This window comes from Atheta coriaria, unplaced genomic scaffold (assembly GCF_025399875.1).
Source record: "Atheta coriaria isolate IRGN ID8LTWV9N9 unplaced genomic scaffold, Caltech_Dcor_3.1 hic_scaffold_10_pilon, whole genome shotgun sequence".
In the NCBI taxonomy this organism is placed as follows: domain Eukaryota; kingdom Metazoa; phylum Arthropoda; class Insecta; order Coleoptera; family Staphylinidae; genus Dalotia; species Dalotia coriaria.
Window position 1 is genome coordinate 3,872,502 of NW_027045452.1, and position 19,164 is coordinate 3,891,665.

Genomic DNA, 19,164 nt, shown 5'->3' on the forward strand with positions numbered 1-19,164 from the left:
CTCAGTAGATTTGTTGCAGGTTCTCCGTTAGCGCGTAAAACGCCAAAACATGAAAATTGGATTATTTACGGTAGCAGCATGCCCAACGGGTGATAATTCCATTTACGGCCGGTTTTGGTCGATAATACCCAAAAGATGACCTTGAAATTTGCAATTTTGCAAAAGCTAATTCACAAAGTTTAAATATGAAATATCCGAATATTTAAGCATGATAGTGTGTTGTAAAAAATCATTGCATTTCCACTTTCATTTTTTTAAATAATTCAAACTATTTCTGCAAAAATGCTAAAGTATTTTGTTCCTTTAACTGACATTCCAGTAATTTTGCAAGTTATGCACACGTGCTGTTGATTAAGTATATTTAACCGAAAGTTTCGGGCGCAACAATGTACGAGTAAGTGACATATTGTTTCAAAAAAATCTTTTATCCATTAATTAACATTTTTTTCTAATATTATGTATATTTAAATTATACGGGAATGAATTACAATTTGTTTGAGTTAAACATCTTTCGCCTCGAGGGCAATATAGTAAAATTTTCATAAACATAATATTAACCTAGAATTACGTATTTTACGAAGAAAATAATTTTTTTCTAATACTTTTTGTACTTTGTGAAAATTTATTACCGCTTGGGTGCGCAAATATTCATTAGCCCTCTCTTGACCTACATTTTGCTAGAGCTTATCTTTTCGGCAGTTTGCGGAAACTTGACAAGCAGAAGCAAAGCGTCCGGGAAAAGTCCTTCACTTAAGAGTGGCAACACTTGTTCAACTTATTCAGTTGTGGTGTAACGCGCGTTTTGTCCTTGGAGACTGTTTTAGCTGCGTAGGCATAATGAGTAAGAGTATTGTGGGTAAAGTTAATTAAATGAAAGAGCTACCAGTAATAGAAATTAGTGCGTACCATGACATGACATGCGTTCTGCATTCGGTTTTCAGGGTTAGCTACAAATCCAGGACAAAATGGGGAGAACTTTTGACAGTTAAAGTCCTCACAGATAAAATGTCAAATGTACGCGTGAAGTTCAAGGACTAGCATTAAAAAGTGTGCTATAAGTTACATAATAAGCTAATAGACATAATATGTACATATGTAGGTTTGGCGACCACGCAAAAATTAACATGTCAAAATATAAGAAAAGTTTCTCTTCGCCCGCCTTAATTTTTGCCGCGAAGAGAACATGAGACGACTCCAAATTTCAAGTACTTGAAGGTACGTAATCGCGTGGTAAGTGGTTTACTTGTCGAGATCTCGGTGTGTCTCGTCGTGGAAGAACAATATAATTCACTTTCACTCTCAACACACCGGCCGCCAACTCCGAAACAAAGCAAACCGCTCCGAATTAACTGCAGACTTAATGTGAAGCACGTAGTTGGGTCATATGGGTAGGTGTGCCTCATAAAAACATGATGATGAAAAATTATTCGAAATTATTTTCAGAATGCGTACTATATTACTAAAATTCTGAGTAACATAGTCGTAAACAAAACCAGGTATAAATTAATTTGGATAATATTTGGATAAAAAATATTATAATATCCGGGTTAAAGTGAAAGATAATTTCATTTTTCGTCAATATTGAAACAAAATTCGGTGATATATATATATATAAATAACCTAAACGTAATTATTACTTCAGGTTAGCAAGGTGAGATAATTCTGTGTAACGTTCGGATTTGTAGGTTATGCCTGCGTGCGTCGGTTTGTGTCGATTACTCTCTTTCCGGCGGCTACCATGACCCCGTATAACACTTTCCGAAACGAAACTGAAACCGAAACCGACACGGAATGGACGCCGGCGGACGTCATGCAAAACGCTTCGTGATTCAACAATTCACGCAGAAAATTAAATCCGGGCGAAAAGTGAATTTTATCATAAATCCTTTGCCTGATCACGTTCACCAATATAATATAAAAATATATTCAAAGAAGAATAACTGCTTTATGGATATTTTTAGACTCTGCTCGGCTATAAATAAACAATAACATACGTAAATCACGCGTGAAAACGAAAGTAAACGATAAAAGAACACCAAAAACCGATGGAATCGAGTCCACATCACTAAAATAACCGTTTTTATTTCGTTTTCGGTTTCCCACTTTCCGTTTTCCATGTGAAAACATTAAGGAAATAACTAGGACGTATTATATTACGTTTGCTGACCTTGGTTCACATTTTTGTTTACATAACCAAACACCGTTGGCCTGATGATGTGCGCGTTGTAATTTCGTTTTTATTCGTTTAGCGAGCAGAAATGTTTGGTGCACAGTGTATATGAATGTGAAGATTCATGCCGTGTATGGACGCGCGGACGTAGGACAATAACGCCGACACGGATTACACCGCGTGCGCGGCCATTACGTAACTGCAAAAATTAAGCGTACAATGTTAACCTACTTTTTTCGTTTTCGTTTATTTTATTCTTTTTTTTAACGTGCGTCGACACGTACTTGTTTTTCTGTTTTCGTTTTCATTTAGTATCATCCTGCGTGTGTGCATCAATGATTTTGCGGCTGATATCCACCCTTTTGCAAAAAATTATTACGCTAAAACACATTTGGTTAAAGCATTACGGTACGCTAAATTAATTTAATATTCTGAACACACTGCGGTTACGAGTTTGAAACGTGCGACATGTGCAAATAGGTGTGTTGTGTATTTAACTATTATGTCAATTACAACAATGAAATCGAAGCAGGACAGTTCAAATTTCTTTTTTCTTGTGTGGCCGATTCAACTGCGATTGAAGGCTGATTGTTGAACTCAATCGCGACTAGTTGTCGATTGCATGATTATCAAAATGTTTGTTTGGTTTAGTTATGTGTCCCAGTAATGTAAAGAAATTGGTGGTTTCGTTAAATACTTAAATGTCAAGAGTGGTCATAACTAAATGAAATCAGTTTAATTAGCATAATCAAATAATACGAAATTTAGACTACAAATACGTTATGACAGAAATGCACATTTGAAATGAAATTTATTCTAAAATATTCACTTAATTGACTTTTTGAAAACCCCTTAAAAATTTTGATATTGTGAATAAGATACTGAGAAGCTTAAGCACAATAATTTGCAGGAAATTTAATCTTGTCGAGCTGATATAGTTTGATACTACCGGAAATGTGTTTTCCGAAACAACAACGTTGTACAGTGTAGCGATCATGTCCAATTTCTGTCGGGAATTCAATTGAATTCAATATTCAACATCAGCATTGATTCGAGTGGGTTTGGCATTATCCGCGCGTGCTCTACTTTTACTCTAATGCCAGTTGTGGTTGCAGAGTTTCCAACATGGTGACAGGTGACAAAAACAATCAATATGATATTTAATTTGGTGCGTTTGCATTTGAAAAGTAATAATTACGTAAACGTTAAAAAATGCACCTGTTGATTTCAAATCAAAAAACTTTGAAACTATTCATCGGCACCTTTTAAGTGCCCTTAGCGATTGAAGTGTTTCCAGATTGATTCCTACCGCTTTCGGCCTTTCTTTAAACTGGAAACTAAAAGCTGAGTCAAAGTGTAAGTATTATCGTACGTTGAAGTGTGACATAATTATGATATTGTAACACCCAAGAGATTTCCCTTTCCTTGTCACGTTTCATCTTTTCGTGTTGCCGTTTGTTTTAGCGTTGTTTGAATGTTTTGACTACCATGCAAAAAATTAGGTCATCATGACACTAGCAAGCCTCGTAAAAACGTTTCAAAGTGCACATTTCTGCGCGCATGGAATGTTAATGGCTCTCGATGATCATTTTCTGTGTCGGTATCTCTTCTAACACTTTTTTTTTTCAACGATGACGACGATCTTATTGAGTAACATAAATTGCTACTTCTTAACTCAAACACGAAATAAACCGCTACCATCCGTAAAAATATTTTGGAACTGTTTAGATGCAACTACAAAAAGCGCTTTATGTATTTTTTATGTTGCGGAATGTAAACACAGGGGCATAGAAAGCTCAAAAGTCAGGAAAGGGGAAACATATGTCACCCTCAAAAACGTGCGCGGCTGGAAATTTCAGATTTTAACGTTTGTGTTTTTGCAAATGTTTCAACCCTTAATTATTTTTACTTAATGACTTGACGCACAGAAAAAGAAACAGGATGTGCCCAACTGGATTTTAAACAAAATTCAATAAATCATGAGCGTACTCACACTTTATCATCAAAAATCCAAAAGAAAATTAGACGTACCTGAAACAAACAACAAAACTTATTATTATTAAACAGAAATTTAATGTTATTGTATCATATTAGTGTAGCAACCCATATCGTACTACCCTAACGGTAGTAAAGAGGCAATAAAGATATTTTAATATGTAGTTGGGCAAAAAAGGTATAAGTTTGCAATTATGGCATTTAACACTTCACCAATTTACATCGTGCGCAAAGTTCTTGTGTTTCTGTTCTTGGACGCCTCAATTTCGACACGACACTTGTGCTCGTGCGCTCGTGCGCTTGCAACAACAACAATAGCCCAGAGCGCTTTTTTCACATGTGTTTTCTCTTTCATTGCGGCGCTCGTGATGTATGATTCCAGTTTATAAATTATAATTTAGTTCGTAGCGCTTGCGCAATTCCGCATTAATTTCCTCGGATATCACAAACACTTGCAACTACTATTAATATTGAGAAAGATTGAAATTTTTGCGTTGGAAATTCCTTCGATTGCTAAACCAGCTAGTTATTAGTTATTAGAATTTAGTTTTATTAGAAAAAAGACGTGGTGGTGAATTCGCTGGATGTGTGCGCATCTTGTACACATGTCTCACGTTCTGCGGCTTCGTGCCGCGAGTGTCGACCTAATCCGTTTCGTGCCAAAATGAGTATTTATTTGGCACGAGGTGAACTACACCTGTGCAAGTCAGCGTTCGATTCGTTCGCCGTGTACAATCAGCGGAGACACAGAGTGCTAAGAAGCGAATCTGGCAAGCCCAGTGAAGCCAGTAAACATTTTAAGCGTTTTAAGCGTCTTAAATGCTTTAAACGTTTTTCAATAAATGTTACATGTACACATCTACCGTGGGCAAATATTAAATCTTAGTAAAAGCTGTTGATACGTGAAAATATTTTAATCAAAGTGTATTATCCTTGATATAGTTTATTTATCAAGATGTTTGAATATTTCCAGATCATTATTGATATTAATTATACCCAAATATCTCAGTATCCATAAGGTATATTTCAGGTTTTCATTATTTCATTACGACGATTGCAAAATCAGTTAAATCGACAAGTGCGTAAAGAGCAACCGAGATAAGCGCTCTGACCGTTAAGTCGCCTCAAGTTGAGGCGAGTTTTGAACCGCATTCCCTGCGATACGCAACAACGCAACGCCGTACACGGTGTGATTTTTTAATCACCCAGCTCGTGCTAATTCAAAACTATCAAGAGTTACATCGTCAATACTGACCAATATATAAAATCAAGAAAATCTACGTATGGGTAGAAATTAATTTAGTTCTACAGAATTATATAAGGAATGAATTATATTTTTGTTAACAAACTATATACAATTTAAAGTTTCAAAACTAAAGTTAAATATCAAATGTACTAATAGTATGTACTAATATGTTCGTTTTAAATGTCAGTTGATGCAAGGCAATAAAGTCAAGCCAGGCATTCTGGACGACATAATAGCAAACCAATTGTTGTCACAATATAACGACATTTGAAACTGGGTGCATTTCCTATGCATTTTCTTTAGTGAACGTTAAAAATCGCATTTTCGATTTCATGCATCACAGTCTTGCGCTAAAATGCCTCTCGTATTGTGAAAGAGTAATTCAGGCATCCAACCAAGGAATCGTCTTAATGACTCTGCGCGGCGCTTGCGATCGGCTAGGATGATGATGATGATGAGAACTGCGCAGAATAAATGCTAGTCGGTGTGTGTGGCAACCGGCGAAGGAGGTGTTGCGGCATCTCCGCGAACAATTTAATCTCGCGTACACGTTTGCCAATCGCGCCGAGAGCGGTTTCGTGGCTGCTTTTCGCGGTGCGCCCGTAAGGATTTCCCTTTCTTTCGACGCCGCTACGCGACTTCCTTATGCAGAAGTGAAACTGACGCAATGGCAGCCATGACCTGCTTACTGCCAACGACGACGACGACGTCAAATGCTACTTTTTTGCGTTTTTTCCTCTGCGCAATTCACCGGATACTTAGAAATTGGAATCATGCTTACAATCACTATCAGAATCACCAATCAACACGTATTTAATTGCAGATGCGTTGATATTTACATAATTTTTAAAAGACATAAAAATATAATTAGAAAATTTTGTTTTGTCGTCTTTTAGTATGTCCAAACGAAAATGATGAAGCACGAGTGCGTATTCGCGCGATGGCTATTAAAAATTAAAATACGGCGAAACGGTTACAAGGCTGATTTTGAACACAGAATACGCTCGACTCGTTGAACGCTCGATCGCGTCTTACCTGTTGCTAATAGTCATGTGGTGGTTTGCCGTAATTTACGATACACTATCTAAAGTTCAGGTTGGCAGAATTTCGAAGAGTCTAGAATTTTAATGCGTAGTTTGAAAAAAACTAGCTTTTTCTATGAAAGACTTTCAAACTTTTGATATTTAACGAAAATGTTAAACTGCACCTGGTAGATAAATTACAACAGAAAATCCGCAGCAAAGGAAATTGTTTTTACAGTTTCCTTTTCCTTTCTTTCAACTTACTACACGGTAAATTATTATCAATCATCTGTAAAGTTCATATTACACATTGGAACATCCTCTAGTGGTCCTTTTTAGGTCACCTCCTTTCTAGACTAACCCTTTTTCTACTTTTAATATTTGAACATCACCCTAGAGCAATTAATCAACACTTTTTGCGCCGCTTCCCAATTTATCCCCCTATTCATGTTTTTTGTTTGTCTTTGTTGAGTCTGGTTGTGCCTGTTGATTCAATTCGACGCCTACGCCAGCCATGTTTCAAAGGTTTGTACCACATTCGTTAATTGTATGATATCTGGGGTGGCCTAATTAATTAGGCATACTTGTAGGTCGTAAAACGCAGATAAAGTCGCAAACGTTATATTCGGTGAGTGCCGCATGATTTATTTCCATGTTCTACTTCCGAAGTATTTAAGGCGACCCAAATTTATGAAATGTGGGAGAAGTTCTTTGAATAACTATGGACTTGTTACTGCGAGTTGAATTCGTAAGTTATAAATTTGTTAGCATGTATTATATAATATGTGATACTCCTAAAACATTCTAACTATGAATTTAGGCAAACTATTGTTGTATTTAAAACAATATAATTTTATTAAATATGCATGTGGAGATTTATGCAGTAAAACGAATTCTATTTTTAATTTACTTTTTGGGGAATTTATCACGCCAGGAAAAAACTTTTTACATGTTATTTCCACATTTTAAAATTATCGTTTAAAATATTTATCTAAGTTAACTTTTTACTATTTTTACTAATTTGGGGGTGAAAATTGAACACGTGCCTAACACTCAAATATATCAGTCGAGTAATTTTGTTCGTAAGGGAGAATTTTAAAATAACATTAAATGTCACGTCTTATAACATTCCTAATCTCTTATAAAAAATGTGATGAATATTATACTCGTACATTATTAGTAAAGCTTTTAAAGACTAATTCAGTGGCTACATGTTTGTTTAAATTTCTTCAGGAAGCAACTGTTATTCAAAAACACAGACCTCATTATTGTCTACAACAAAGTTTTAACGACATTACAGCTTCTATACATGAAATATAATAAACAGCCATGAAATCAACGTGAAATTGGAGTTACCCGATCTCAACCTTTTTTATCTTGTCTTCTGAGGTTTTATTCCCATAGTATTTTTTGTTTACATGAACTTTTATCCATGGCTACTCAATGGGCAATTAAAACACCCCCTAATAAATCTGACACTAAACAGTTCGACACCACCATGGCTTGGAAGTTGTGACACTTGACTCTGTCGTTCGGATGAATGATGGCATTTTTCGTGCGTGACTGGACTACTGTTTGAATACGTTACGTTGTGTCTTTGTAGATCAGGGCTTCGAGCGCAGACCGAATGAATACGTCAGTGATTAAGTGGTGCATACACACCCTTCGACCCTCCGTGAGTTGAACATCGCGTGAGACACATGGACGAAGACCAATAATGCGCATAATGACAAGCATTATGTTTCAAATTGGTGTATTTTTCATAAGAGTTGTATTTTCGTTCATAGTGTTAAATTTCTTTTCGCAGAAAATTTTAATTTTTTAAAATTAAAAGTGAACCAGTAAAATGCTGTCCAATTAAAATACTTAAAATCACTTATTAAAATACAAGAAAATCTTCAAAATATGTACCTCCATTCGGGATACAGTTTCAAAAAAATTCGATCTACTCGTAAGAATGTCTTATTAAAGTTTCGTCACGACTCATGGTATTGAAATACGTTCACGATTCTGGCAGTGGTTTATAGTGTCTCAACATAGGCAACCATTCCTACACTTACCTTTTTCAACTTTTGGTGTCAGCTGCGCCATCTGTTGCCGTTGTTGTGGAGTATTTAAATTGTGCAGATGCTGACCGTTTGTAGTTGGCGCTGCTAATTTTTCCGCCAGCAACGGGTTGGCGGCGGCTATAGTAAATTTAATAGCCGTGGAACGCATCTCCAACATCACCTGTTGCGGATTCTTTTGGTTCAAATTCGAACTGCTCACCGTGTGATCCATATTCGGCACATTATTGTTATTTTCTTCTTGCTAAAAAGTACGAAATTTAGAATCAAACAATTCAAACATGGTAGGAAAACAACTGTATAGTAATATTTACCTTAATTTCTTGAGCATTAAATTCATTCAGTAGGTTGTCCAACTCAAATGTGGGATCATTGAGATGCTTGAAAATGTCTTCGGTGTCGGGCATGTGATTTTGATCCTCCTGCATCGGCGGCACCAGGCTTGAGAGGTCAGACTGGGACAATTCACCCAACCCGCCTCCGGCGGCGCCATTTTGTTGCCCAATTGCAACTGATGCATCCTAACATAAATGGTAATATTAGTAAAAAGAGTGGAATTTGAATAATAAATGAATTTAATTCCGCAAATAATATGTTTTTTTTTCTACTTCCACTACTATAGCGCCTCTTTTACCACGGTATCGTGGCCCAAAAAGCGACAGTTTGGTAACGTACGGTCAATGTCGTGACCGAAGTACTTTAGTCAAGGGATTTGGTCACGGGTAAAGCTTGCCAAACTTGTCGCGGCTGCATTGATATTGGATAGGGCCATATAAAATGCCGTGCCTTACAAAAACCTTAATATGAAAATTGGGTGGAAGTAAAAAAATAGCAAAGGCATCACGCCTCTAAACTTTATTACAGGGTCGATTAGTTAAGCGTAAGTATAGTGAGACTAAATTACTGTTTAGCTCACTTAATACTAAGGTAATATTTTATTGTACACACCTGCAGGCAGGAAGACAAATCGACCATTTTGCCATCGTTGTCGGGACACCAAAGCAGGTCGTTGTCAATAAAGGGCATCGCCAGCGACATGGGCGAAACGGCCCCCAGGACGTGGGTCCCCGCCACGGTTGCGCGGCTGAGGGACGCTGCTTGGGTCCAAAACTTGCTGCCCCGACTTATCCCCCAAAAGTTGCGCGTCCGTCAAGGCAATTGGCTTTTAACAAAGATCTAAAAATTATATTAATAAATCCATTACATTGGGATATTGTAAATATTATGATTTTTATTATCCACATACTGAATTTTACGATTTTATTGTTATGTATTGGCAGTAAAATTGAATCATTAAATTTTGCATGCACCCATTCATATGTCAAAGCCATTAAAATAATATTTTTTGATCATTACCAATATGTATACATAATGTGATATATTTTATAGAGTATGAATTACCGTGAGATTTCGCGATAGATATCGAACTTTTGTCGACACATGAACGCTGACGCTCCGACAGCACCTGCAACAATAAGATACAACAATAAGCCAAAAAGCAACATGATTAGAAACAAATTATTAAAAAGGTAGGAAGTAGGGAAGTATGCAATAAAAAGTTAAAAAATAGTCGACTTAATTAGAATAAATGCGGAAGGCGTTCAACACGCAAGTGCCGCTGTTAATTGCGCTCTTCGGCAGGTAATAATAAGTAATAATATAATCAGCGGCGGTGATCGGTTCGAGAGCGAAAGTGCAATTTGCATCTTGAACAGCAGCACCGCAACATGCCAAAGAGTCCACAGTTCATTGATGCGACTAATTTAATAATTATTGTCTCGTGTGCGTGGCTTAGAAACGCGGAAATCGATCGCTTCACGAAACAATTAGCACAGGAACATTTTGTTTGAGCAAATCATATTTATTTGTAGGATTAATGTCCAGTTTAACATATGGAAATTTCATGTCCATTACCACACGACAAAACTTTCTATCTGATTAACTATCACCTTTACCAGCAGCTCGTTAACTTTTTTTGCAATGTCTTTCAGTTCATTCCTATCAGATAGTTTTAAAACTGTGTGAAATTATGCAAACGACTCGTCCTTTTACACAATTACGGCGTGCGCGCGTGTTGCATGCAACTTTACAAACTCATAATCTTGCATTTCAAGAATATTTACGCGGGGGCCAAGCGAAGAAAACACAAGGAAACAATTATGCACTTTTCAAGCAGTGAAAGTTTTCGCGTGCGCTTGCAAATTGAAACATTTAAACACTAAGCGCGCGCGCGTAATGTTTCACTTCCTCTAGTTTGCAACAGATGGCGCCAGACGTACGAAAACCAGCTGATAATTACTCTATTGTGTTTATGTGCGGTAGCGAGTGAAATGGAGCCTGGTCCTGGTGATAGTGCGCCAAAAAATAAGGAAAAAGACGATGACAAGGATACGGGAGCGAAGGAAACGACGACTGAAGAAAAGTTGGACTTTTATAGTGAAAAATTCGATCCGTTGTTAGCGTTGAAGTGCAAGTCGGCGCGACCACCAGTTCCTGGCGCGAAAACGTTTGATAACCTAGCAATGTTTAATTCACATTTAAAGCGAATGCAACAAGGTGGCGCTACCGCAAATCAGCCACAGCGCGATGTATTTAAAAAACCCAAGCCGGGGAGTTCTAAGGAGCAACAGGTGGACCAGTTTCAGAGACGTTTCCAACCGCATCAAAGTAAGTGACAACTGACGAGTTAAAAATAAAAGTAAATATTTATAGTATTTGCGTTGGGTGAAATATTTTATTAAGATCTTTCGATGAGTGAGAGATGACCACTCGTGATTGATGTTTTATTGAATAATGCTGATAGCCATATTAAATACAGGAAATAAATTGTATTAACATGTAGTATATCGAATGCGGTTCGGCGAGTCATTGACAGTTAATTTAAATATAGTTTTGTTCCAGTGCTCCCGCTTGAATTTCGGAGCAACGGCCTGCACAGACTTGGCAGGCGCGATCGTTTTTCGTCGTGCGCGCGTGAAAAGCGAGGAAAACGCGCCAGACGCGAGCAGAAGACGAGATCTTTATTATTGTTACTTATGTAATTTTCCGCACGCTGTCCCGTCTATGGCCATTCTATATTTACATGCGACCCACAATAAGCCAAAACTAACAATCACATACATCTACAGATACGCAAACGCACAAACACAAGAAAAATTGTTTTGGGTAATTAATTAGACGTAAAGGTTTATCACCATAAGATAAATACAAGAAAGATGAGAAAAACTACAAAAGAAAATGTTGGAAATGTCACAAAAAAAATCTCAAATGAGTGTGTGCTTAGTTTTTGAAATAAAACTTAAGTGGCGCACGACGATGACAGCAGAAGAATAATGGAGATTTAACAATACGCGGAAATGAGGTACACGTGTAGATCTATATGAATATAAATAGGATAGCGGGAGTTCCATCGGTGAAAAGGTCTCATATTTGGTGATCTATCTGTGTTTCTCTTAAATTAGTCTCTGCAGCAAGCTAAAATTATATATCGAACATTTTTTATTCCGGAAATTATATCAGTAGGTCAAGGGGATAAAAAAGTGATACTTTTGCAGGGAAAATAAATAATAAACTTTATAGCAATATATTTTTTTTGCACACGTGTTGACATACATGTGAATGTATACTAATAGTTTTCATGAGTCAGTATTTACTATGAGTGTGTGCAAAATCAGACTAAACAGAAATTTATATTTCGTTTGTTGGTGGTCGGAAAATGCGGCGAATTACGCTAAAGAGATAAACCGTGTTAAGCATCTAAATTCCATCCATAATTTACCAGCATTTATTATTATCACATGTTTTGAATAAAAATATAATTTCGAATAAAGCTGGCAGGGAAACGCGACAATTGTGCAACTTTTCGGAATAGGTTCAAGGTTTGCCACTGACAGATTAATGAACTTCATTGAATGCCTACCGGGAGCCAAATAAATATTATTTTATTGTGCAAAAGTTTCGTGTGTGAAGTTTGACATGGTTAATTTTTAGATGAATATTAGTGAACCTAGACGAATGTACGAATGTTCGAATGTCCTCGTGTCGCACAAGTTTCCTGGCCAACGTCAGGGATATCTATTTTTATCATGCACGGTTTTTTACAAACGCAAAACTGTGTCGCGCCAACCATTATCCCAAGTTTATTTCTTTTAAATTTGGATTATAATCTCTATAATCTAGTTATTTTTGTGTTTAAAGTATAAAATCATTATTTTATAATTTAGATATTGTGATGGAATTAAATGCAATTGCAATCATAATGCTGGTGCGTGTTTGCGCAATAACTTTCTTTTACTTCCACTATTACGGAGTCGAGTGAGTGCATTTCACTTTTGCCTAGAAATTTGCTAAATAGTAAATTGCAAATTACTATTTCTGTTATAATGCGTGCGTTTTTATGACATTCAGTACCTACACGATTGTTGCATAAAGCAACAAGCAACAAGACCAAGTGCAAGGCATTCTCTCCACAGCAAGACCAGCTTGTTTAGACGAACTGAGACTAGATCGACTAGATGCGAACAGGGAACGGAGCGCACGTTGCTCCTCAAAGTGCAAGTGCGTTCGCGTTCATCTGCGCGCTTTCGCGATGCACTCCTCGCCGGCGCATCCTAGACCGCGACTATTCCGTAATAAACGTCGCTCGTCGCGGCGGTCGCGGCGGGCGTTTCGCCGTTTTGCGTTTCGTTTCGTGCGCGCGCGCGCGTTCGCGCTCTCCGCGTCGCGTTTGCTCGCGAGCTCGCGGTTCGGTCGAGTTGAACGACCGCGCAAAGTTCGCATGCTACACATGCACACACACGGCAATAGCATCGCGGTTATAATCTAGCCTAGGAAAATGAATCGCCGGAAAATGTTTAGAAAATGTTATTTGGACATTCCTAGACTTTCTTTCAGGCAATAGCGAAAAATATACAAACATTAAAATCTTGTGTTATAGTTACATAAATAAATGTAAATGATTTGGATTTGCGTAAATTTTAATAAAAATAATTACCAAACAAATGCATGACCTAATTGATAAGATGATAAGTTTACAATAATTATACAGAGTAAGTCATAACGTAATGTTTTTTTTTTTCTGAAAATTTCAGTGCCCATAAAATCGACGAAAACGCGTAAACCTTTGCAAACAATCTTCACCAAAATGGAATCATACAAAGATAGTGAAGGAGTATTTGGTGTTTTAGAAAAAGCAAGAACTCATCAACTTCAAATCACCGTAAGTAATCAAAATTTAATTATTTTTGTTATTGCGTAACGGAAATAAATTTATTTGACTTTTATTGTGTTTAATTTCGATGCGTTATTAATGCATAACAATGTTTTGTTTGGATTATGTTCAATGGCGATTGCGTGAGCTTAATTATTTACGACGTTCAGCTATTTCGACGTAATGCCAGTGAAAAAAAAGCAACACTACAACGCGTTTAGCGGTGCGTTTGGCGTAAAAAGCACTTTCTCCCAAAGAAAGTGAACGCGTCGCGCCTGCACTCACAGCTCGCGGTTCGCAAACCGCCGCGCATTCTCATTCGGTCCGGTATCTAGCGCCAGCCGAGCAGTCATTCACTCTGACGATCAATTTCTAATGCCGCGTGATTATAAACAAACTTAATGGCTACAGAATTTGGACGAAAATAAAAATTAAACAATATTTTTATCTTATAGCGTTAATAAGACTCATAATATTAAACAATTTTTACTATTTTTTGTACTAATAATGAGTTAACACATTAAAGTTTATTAAAAACAAGCAAAATAAAGTTAGGTATTTTGATCCAAATATCGTCATTTATTTTGTTATATTTTTGTAAAAATCCTATTGCCCGGCGCCTTCACACAAAAAAGGTATAACCTACAATAAATCAAAGTGTTAAAGTAATTTAACCATTAAAAAACGCTATTCTTGCCACAATGAATTAAATTGCAGTAAAAATGAAAGTGAAAACAAACATGCTTTCTAACGTAATAATTATCCAAGCTGAGATATTACTACCCATTCATATTAACTCATTTAATTCATATCGTAAATCGCATTGTTATTACACCACATTGAATTTGGACGCAACGAAGTAAACTCGTAATAATGTTGTTCACTTTCTTCCACAACCGAAACAAACATTAAGTGTTTACGTTTTGAAGTTAACAAATATTACATTTTTGTTGCTAACAAAATATTCATCACCGCAACAGTTTATATTTACTAATGAACATTGTGCGAACAGACGTTTTGTTATTATTATCCTAAATCATAATGATAATGAGATTTTTATTATTTTATTGAAGTTTTTTGCATGATGCTCAGTTTTGGACATTTTTATACATAATTATGTATTTATATTACGTGAATTAACTTTGTGTTTGTGTCTGTATATGTGAGAGTGTCTGAGGTGAAGTGTACGGTTTTGAATTTAAGGTCCTTTGCCAAGGTCCTCCGCATTTCAATGCCATCGGCGGTGAGCGCGTTCTTCGCTTTATATGGAAGTAACCATGCAAAGAGCGAACTCTTACTGACATTGACGTAACGATGTACGAATTTTATGCGCAATATTCTGATTATGTTTAATTTTATCATCTTACAAGGTGAAAAATTAGTGTTCGCTCTTTCATTCCTCAAATGTGCAATATTTATTGATTTGATGTAGATTTTTAAACAAATTGAATTGTCATATTAGTCCTCGATTCAATGTTAACACAAGTTCGCACAAGGTCCGAGAAAGTAAAAAGTTGCTTTTGCTATTCACGTCTGTAACTTTGCGCCTAACCTTCTCAACATAATTCTTTGTTTTAACAAGACTTAACACTTCAACCGTATTATTATAAACATAATGGTTTTTACCATTGTGATCATCTTTTAAATGATGCGGTTTAAATCCACTGCTTTTGTGGTGAATAATGACTTAAGACAAAGTTGCGGATTTGGCTGTTGGTTTCGCTTTGGTTTTGAATTTGGTGTTGGCCATGGCGTTGACCATGATATTAAGCAAAACGACCGGCCGACTGACTAACTAACCTTCTGGTGTGGCATTGGGCGCTGCCTAGGTGAGCAGTAATGCGCCGCAGAGACAACGTAGGTAGGCTCGTTATCGAGCAAGCAAATCGCCAATGTTTGCAATGTCTCAGCCGATGGCGGGGAGGTCGACGCGTGAGTTTTATAGAAATTGTGCTGCCGACAAAAAGTGTCTGCTAGCCATGAGGCCATGAATGCGCGTGAACATTTCCTTGTATTGAGCAATAAACAAGCCTACATCACACCACAAATCACAAGTACAACAAGAAATTTAGAATAGGCAATAAAAATTTTTTAGTTAAATTTTAATAACAATTTTCTTAATACTCTATGAAGGAAATGAAGTATATCTTTACTTGAAGCTATTCGGTTGAGGTTTTATGATGAAGTAGTCAGCGCTGGGCGGTCGACCTTGTGAAATTCAATTCTAATTCTTTTTTAATGTCAGAATCACAAGGACAATTCAATTACACGCTATATTTTTGCGACTAACTTGCTGCTTGCGATTTGTGACGCTCCCTGATTTCGTATTAATAATTATAATCTAATTCTACAGGTACAAATTCGCCACAGCCACGGAATTCGGGGTGTAATCTCCGCGAAAGTTACCGCATTCGATAAATACTGGAACATGACGTTGAATAACGTTAATGAGTACTGGATCAGAAGAAAAAAAGCAAAAACGCCCGCGATTGGTACGATAACTGACTAATAAAAACAGATGACTGAAATTTTATCGCCGAGATTACTGTGTTTTCAGGTGAAGCCTCAAGCCATCAAAACTTTGCGAAGTATTTCCCTTCATATGAAGTGATCGATACCACGGAAATTGAAAAGCACAAGACTGACTCAGAGGCTATTCGCGTTGAGATGCACAAGCTGGCGAAGATGCTCACGGCGGGCGTGTACGGACGCAACAATAAAAATAGCGAGCTCTGCCATAGGCGCGTTAATGAATTGCTCGTTAGAGGCGAACAGGTAGTGTTTATCGCGATCGCGCAAGGCCGCCAATCATAACATTAGACTTTACACACGTTTTCTATTCTTTGCAATGTTGTACGCTCCAAAGACGCTTAGTGCATTTATACGGCATATATTTATTTATTTGCTTAAAAAATGTCGTCATGTAGGAAGAAATATCTCGACTATTTTTATGAACTTAAATGTTAATTAATTTTAAACATTTTACATATCAAATCATCACCATATTAATTTTTTATTTTGGCTTGAAATATTTAATCATTTATATTTTTTAGGAGATATTCGTTTATTTTCGTTTAAATTCTGATTAGTTTCTGAGACATATTGTATGTTAATTTATTTCTGCGGTAATATTATTCATCAAGGCAATATTTTTTTATTCCTACACATGTAATACGCTTTGGGCAAGTTTGGAGACTGATTAATTAAAATTCTGCCGCGACGAGTTTGCAAAAATGGCAGTGCCACTGTTGAATGTGTGTTACTTGGTGAGTTTTGCGGTTTTTGTTTTTGTTGAGGAAGCGTGTCATTGAATATTGCATTAATTTTATTTATATACTAGTTTTACAACTGTTCTGTTATAATAAAAATAATATTCTAAATAAAAACATTTTACACAAATATTTAATAACAGTCATAGAATATACCAGTGTGTAATTTTGATTATTCGGTTTTCTAATTACTTCTTGCACGAATGGATAATTAGATGAAATGTAAATCGTAAATAAAAACACTTTTAAGATAGACTTTCACCGAATCTGTCGGCGTTTTTCTACTAACGCTTTTACTCAACAGTAAATATAAAATATTTAAAGAATAACTTGTTTACGGTAAACCAAGATTTGTAATAAAATCTAATAATAATTTGATGTCTTGTGTAAAAATATGAAGAATGATTTTGCGTAAACAATTTTTGTAACCATGAATGAAATTTGAATTCATAGAAGTATTTATGATTTTCTACTGATGTTAGAGTACCGCACACGGCAATTTGCTCTGGTGTGATTTGTACGTCCGTTTGTCTTTTTTCCTCCTTTCTTTGAAAATGCATTCTCGCAGACGCATTATGAATGGCACGCACGTTGCGCAATCGGCTTACTGCGTCGCGCGTGTGGCAAAATCGCCAGCAATAATAGTTTACCGCACAATATCATCGTTCTCAAAGTTTAATGCTTTCTTTACGAAAATAGCTTAATTACTTACTAAAACATGCTAGTTGCACACGAGCCTCACGACGACCACAACAACAAGAAACCAGAAATACAAAACAACAACAAAATCATACTCTGCCTGTTTAATAACGGAAATGCACTTATTTTACAAATTGTAAAATCATAAATAATCAATAATATGAAATATTGGTATATATAGGTGCGTGTTTTTAATTAAATTAAACTTTAAATTTATATTTCGCGCTTGATTTTTGGCTTGACGTCTGTTAAACCCACCGCTTAATAAATTACTTCATAATAATATGTCTGTATTGCTTTACGATTATGTTTTGTGATAACGCTGCACCTTACATTTTTCCTGTAGATGATTACAGGAAAATGTAAGACTATAAATGATGACAATAATATTCATTAAACAATAGATATTTCAGTGTGAACCCGACTAAAACAATACTAAACAATGCGGTTCAAATTCTGGTCGCGTGGTCGATTTTCACGTTCATGAACATAAACTATTCCTAATCTTTATCGCAGGTTAATGACTTTTTTAAATTTTTGTTTTTATTGGTTACCTCAATAACATTCTAAATGCGCCGATAAGAAACATAAACTTAATTTATATTAAAAAATCAAACGGTTGTGCGTTTTAAACAATAACAATTACCCAGTGAACGAATTAATTATTACTTAATTAGTTAAGGTTAAAATATACAACACACCTTATCTCTGGTGCATCCAGAGTGCTCAAAACTGGTCCAAATTGTTTATAGGTTGTATCAATGCAGATATGCGTATGACATTGTTGATCGATAAAATAATCCAAGTATGGTAAACACTCTCACTGATTTGCCACAAACTAAATTATTCTTGTAAGTCACTGAGTTATTAACAGTTGATCATCACTGTCACACATTGTTATAATCCAATTCGAGTCTTATCACTAATCACTAAACTCTAATTAAGTCCTTCGCATGATAGCATAGCAAAATATAATCCATACAGGTTGAATGTTAATCGGGTTGCATTTTTATTTGAGTGTCATTTTCAGGTTTGATTGGATGCTGGTTGTGTCAGCACGATTGTCTGTGAGTTTTTGTGATCGATGCAAAGTTGGAGCATAGTTTTGGCAATGTTGCGCGTAGTTTTAGCGCGCTTTGCAAAGACGCGGTATCGGCTGAGTGTGCGGAGAGTGCGCGCGCGATTCGTCAAACGGCCGCCGAGTGACTAAAACAGACTAAAAGCGACGCACGCACGCTCACCTCGCGAGTACGTATCGCGATTCGCGGCGTACTTTGGCTTTGCTGTGGCCGCGGCGTGCTGCGCCGGGGACCGGCCTTCGCGAGCGCGCACTACTAGAATTATTTTATTATTGTTGTCTATGGCGGGCGGGTAGAATAGTTTTGGTTATGACTAATCTACTTATCTTCACTTTATATCACATAACATCTTATAAAATCGACGGTGAAACTGATCAATTTACTGAGTTATACTAAGCCAATTTAATTA

The 19,164-nt window shown here is 36.5% G+C and overlaps 2 protein-coding genes across 2 annotated transcripts in view; one reads left to right on the forward strand and one right to left on the reverse strand.

Moving 5' to 3' along the window:
* The window catches only part of Eip74EF (Ecdysone-induced protein E74), a 54,424-nt gene extending 35,559 nt beyond the window's left edge, over positions 1-18,865 (reverse strand). The window contains exons 1-5 of the mRNA XM_065314756.1: positions 18,378-18,865; positions 9,901-9,964; positions 9,448-9,675; positions 8,814-9,020; positions 8,494-8,743 (exon numbers count right to left, since the gene is read on the reverse strand). Coding sequence (XP_065170828.1) covers positions 8,494-8,743; positions 8,814-9,020; positions 9,448-9,537 — 547 coding nt within the window. The 5' untranslated portion in view covers positions 9,538-9,675; positions 9,901-9,964; positions 18,378-18,865. The remainder of the gene's footprint in view (positions 1-8,493; positions 8,744-8,813; positions 9,021-9,447; positions 9,676-9,900; positions 9,965-18,377) is intronic.
* On the forward strand, positions 10,797-17,107 carry Lsm11 (U6 snRNA-associated Sm-like protein LSm11). Its single transcript, XM_065314765.1, has 4 exons — positions 10,797-11,166; positions 13,590-13,717; positions 16,062-16,200; positions 16,266-17,107. Exons 1-4 carry the CDS (start codon positions 10,830-10,832, stop codon positions 16,520-16,522), a joined length of 861 nt encoding a protein of 286 aa, XP_065170837.1. The 5' UTR covers positions 10,797-10,829; the 3' UTR covers positions 16,523-17,107.
* Positions 18,866-19,164: the final 299 nt, after the last annotated feature.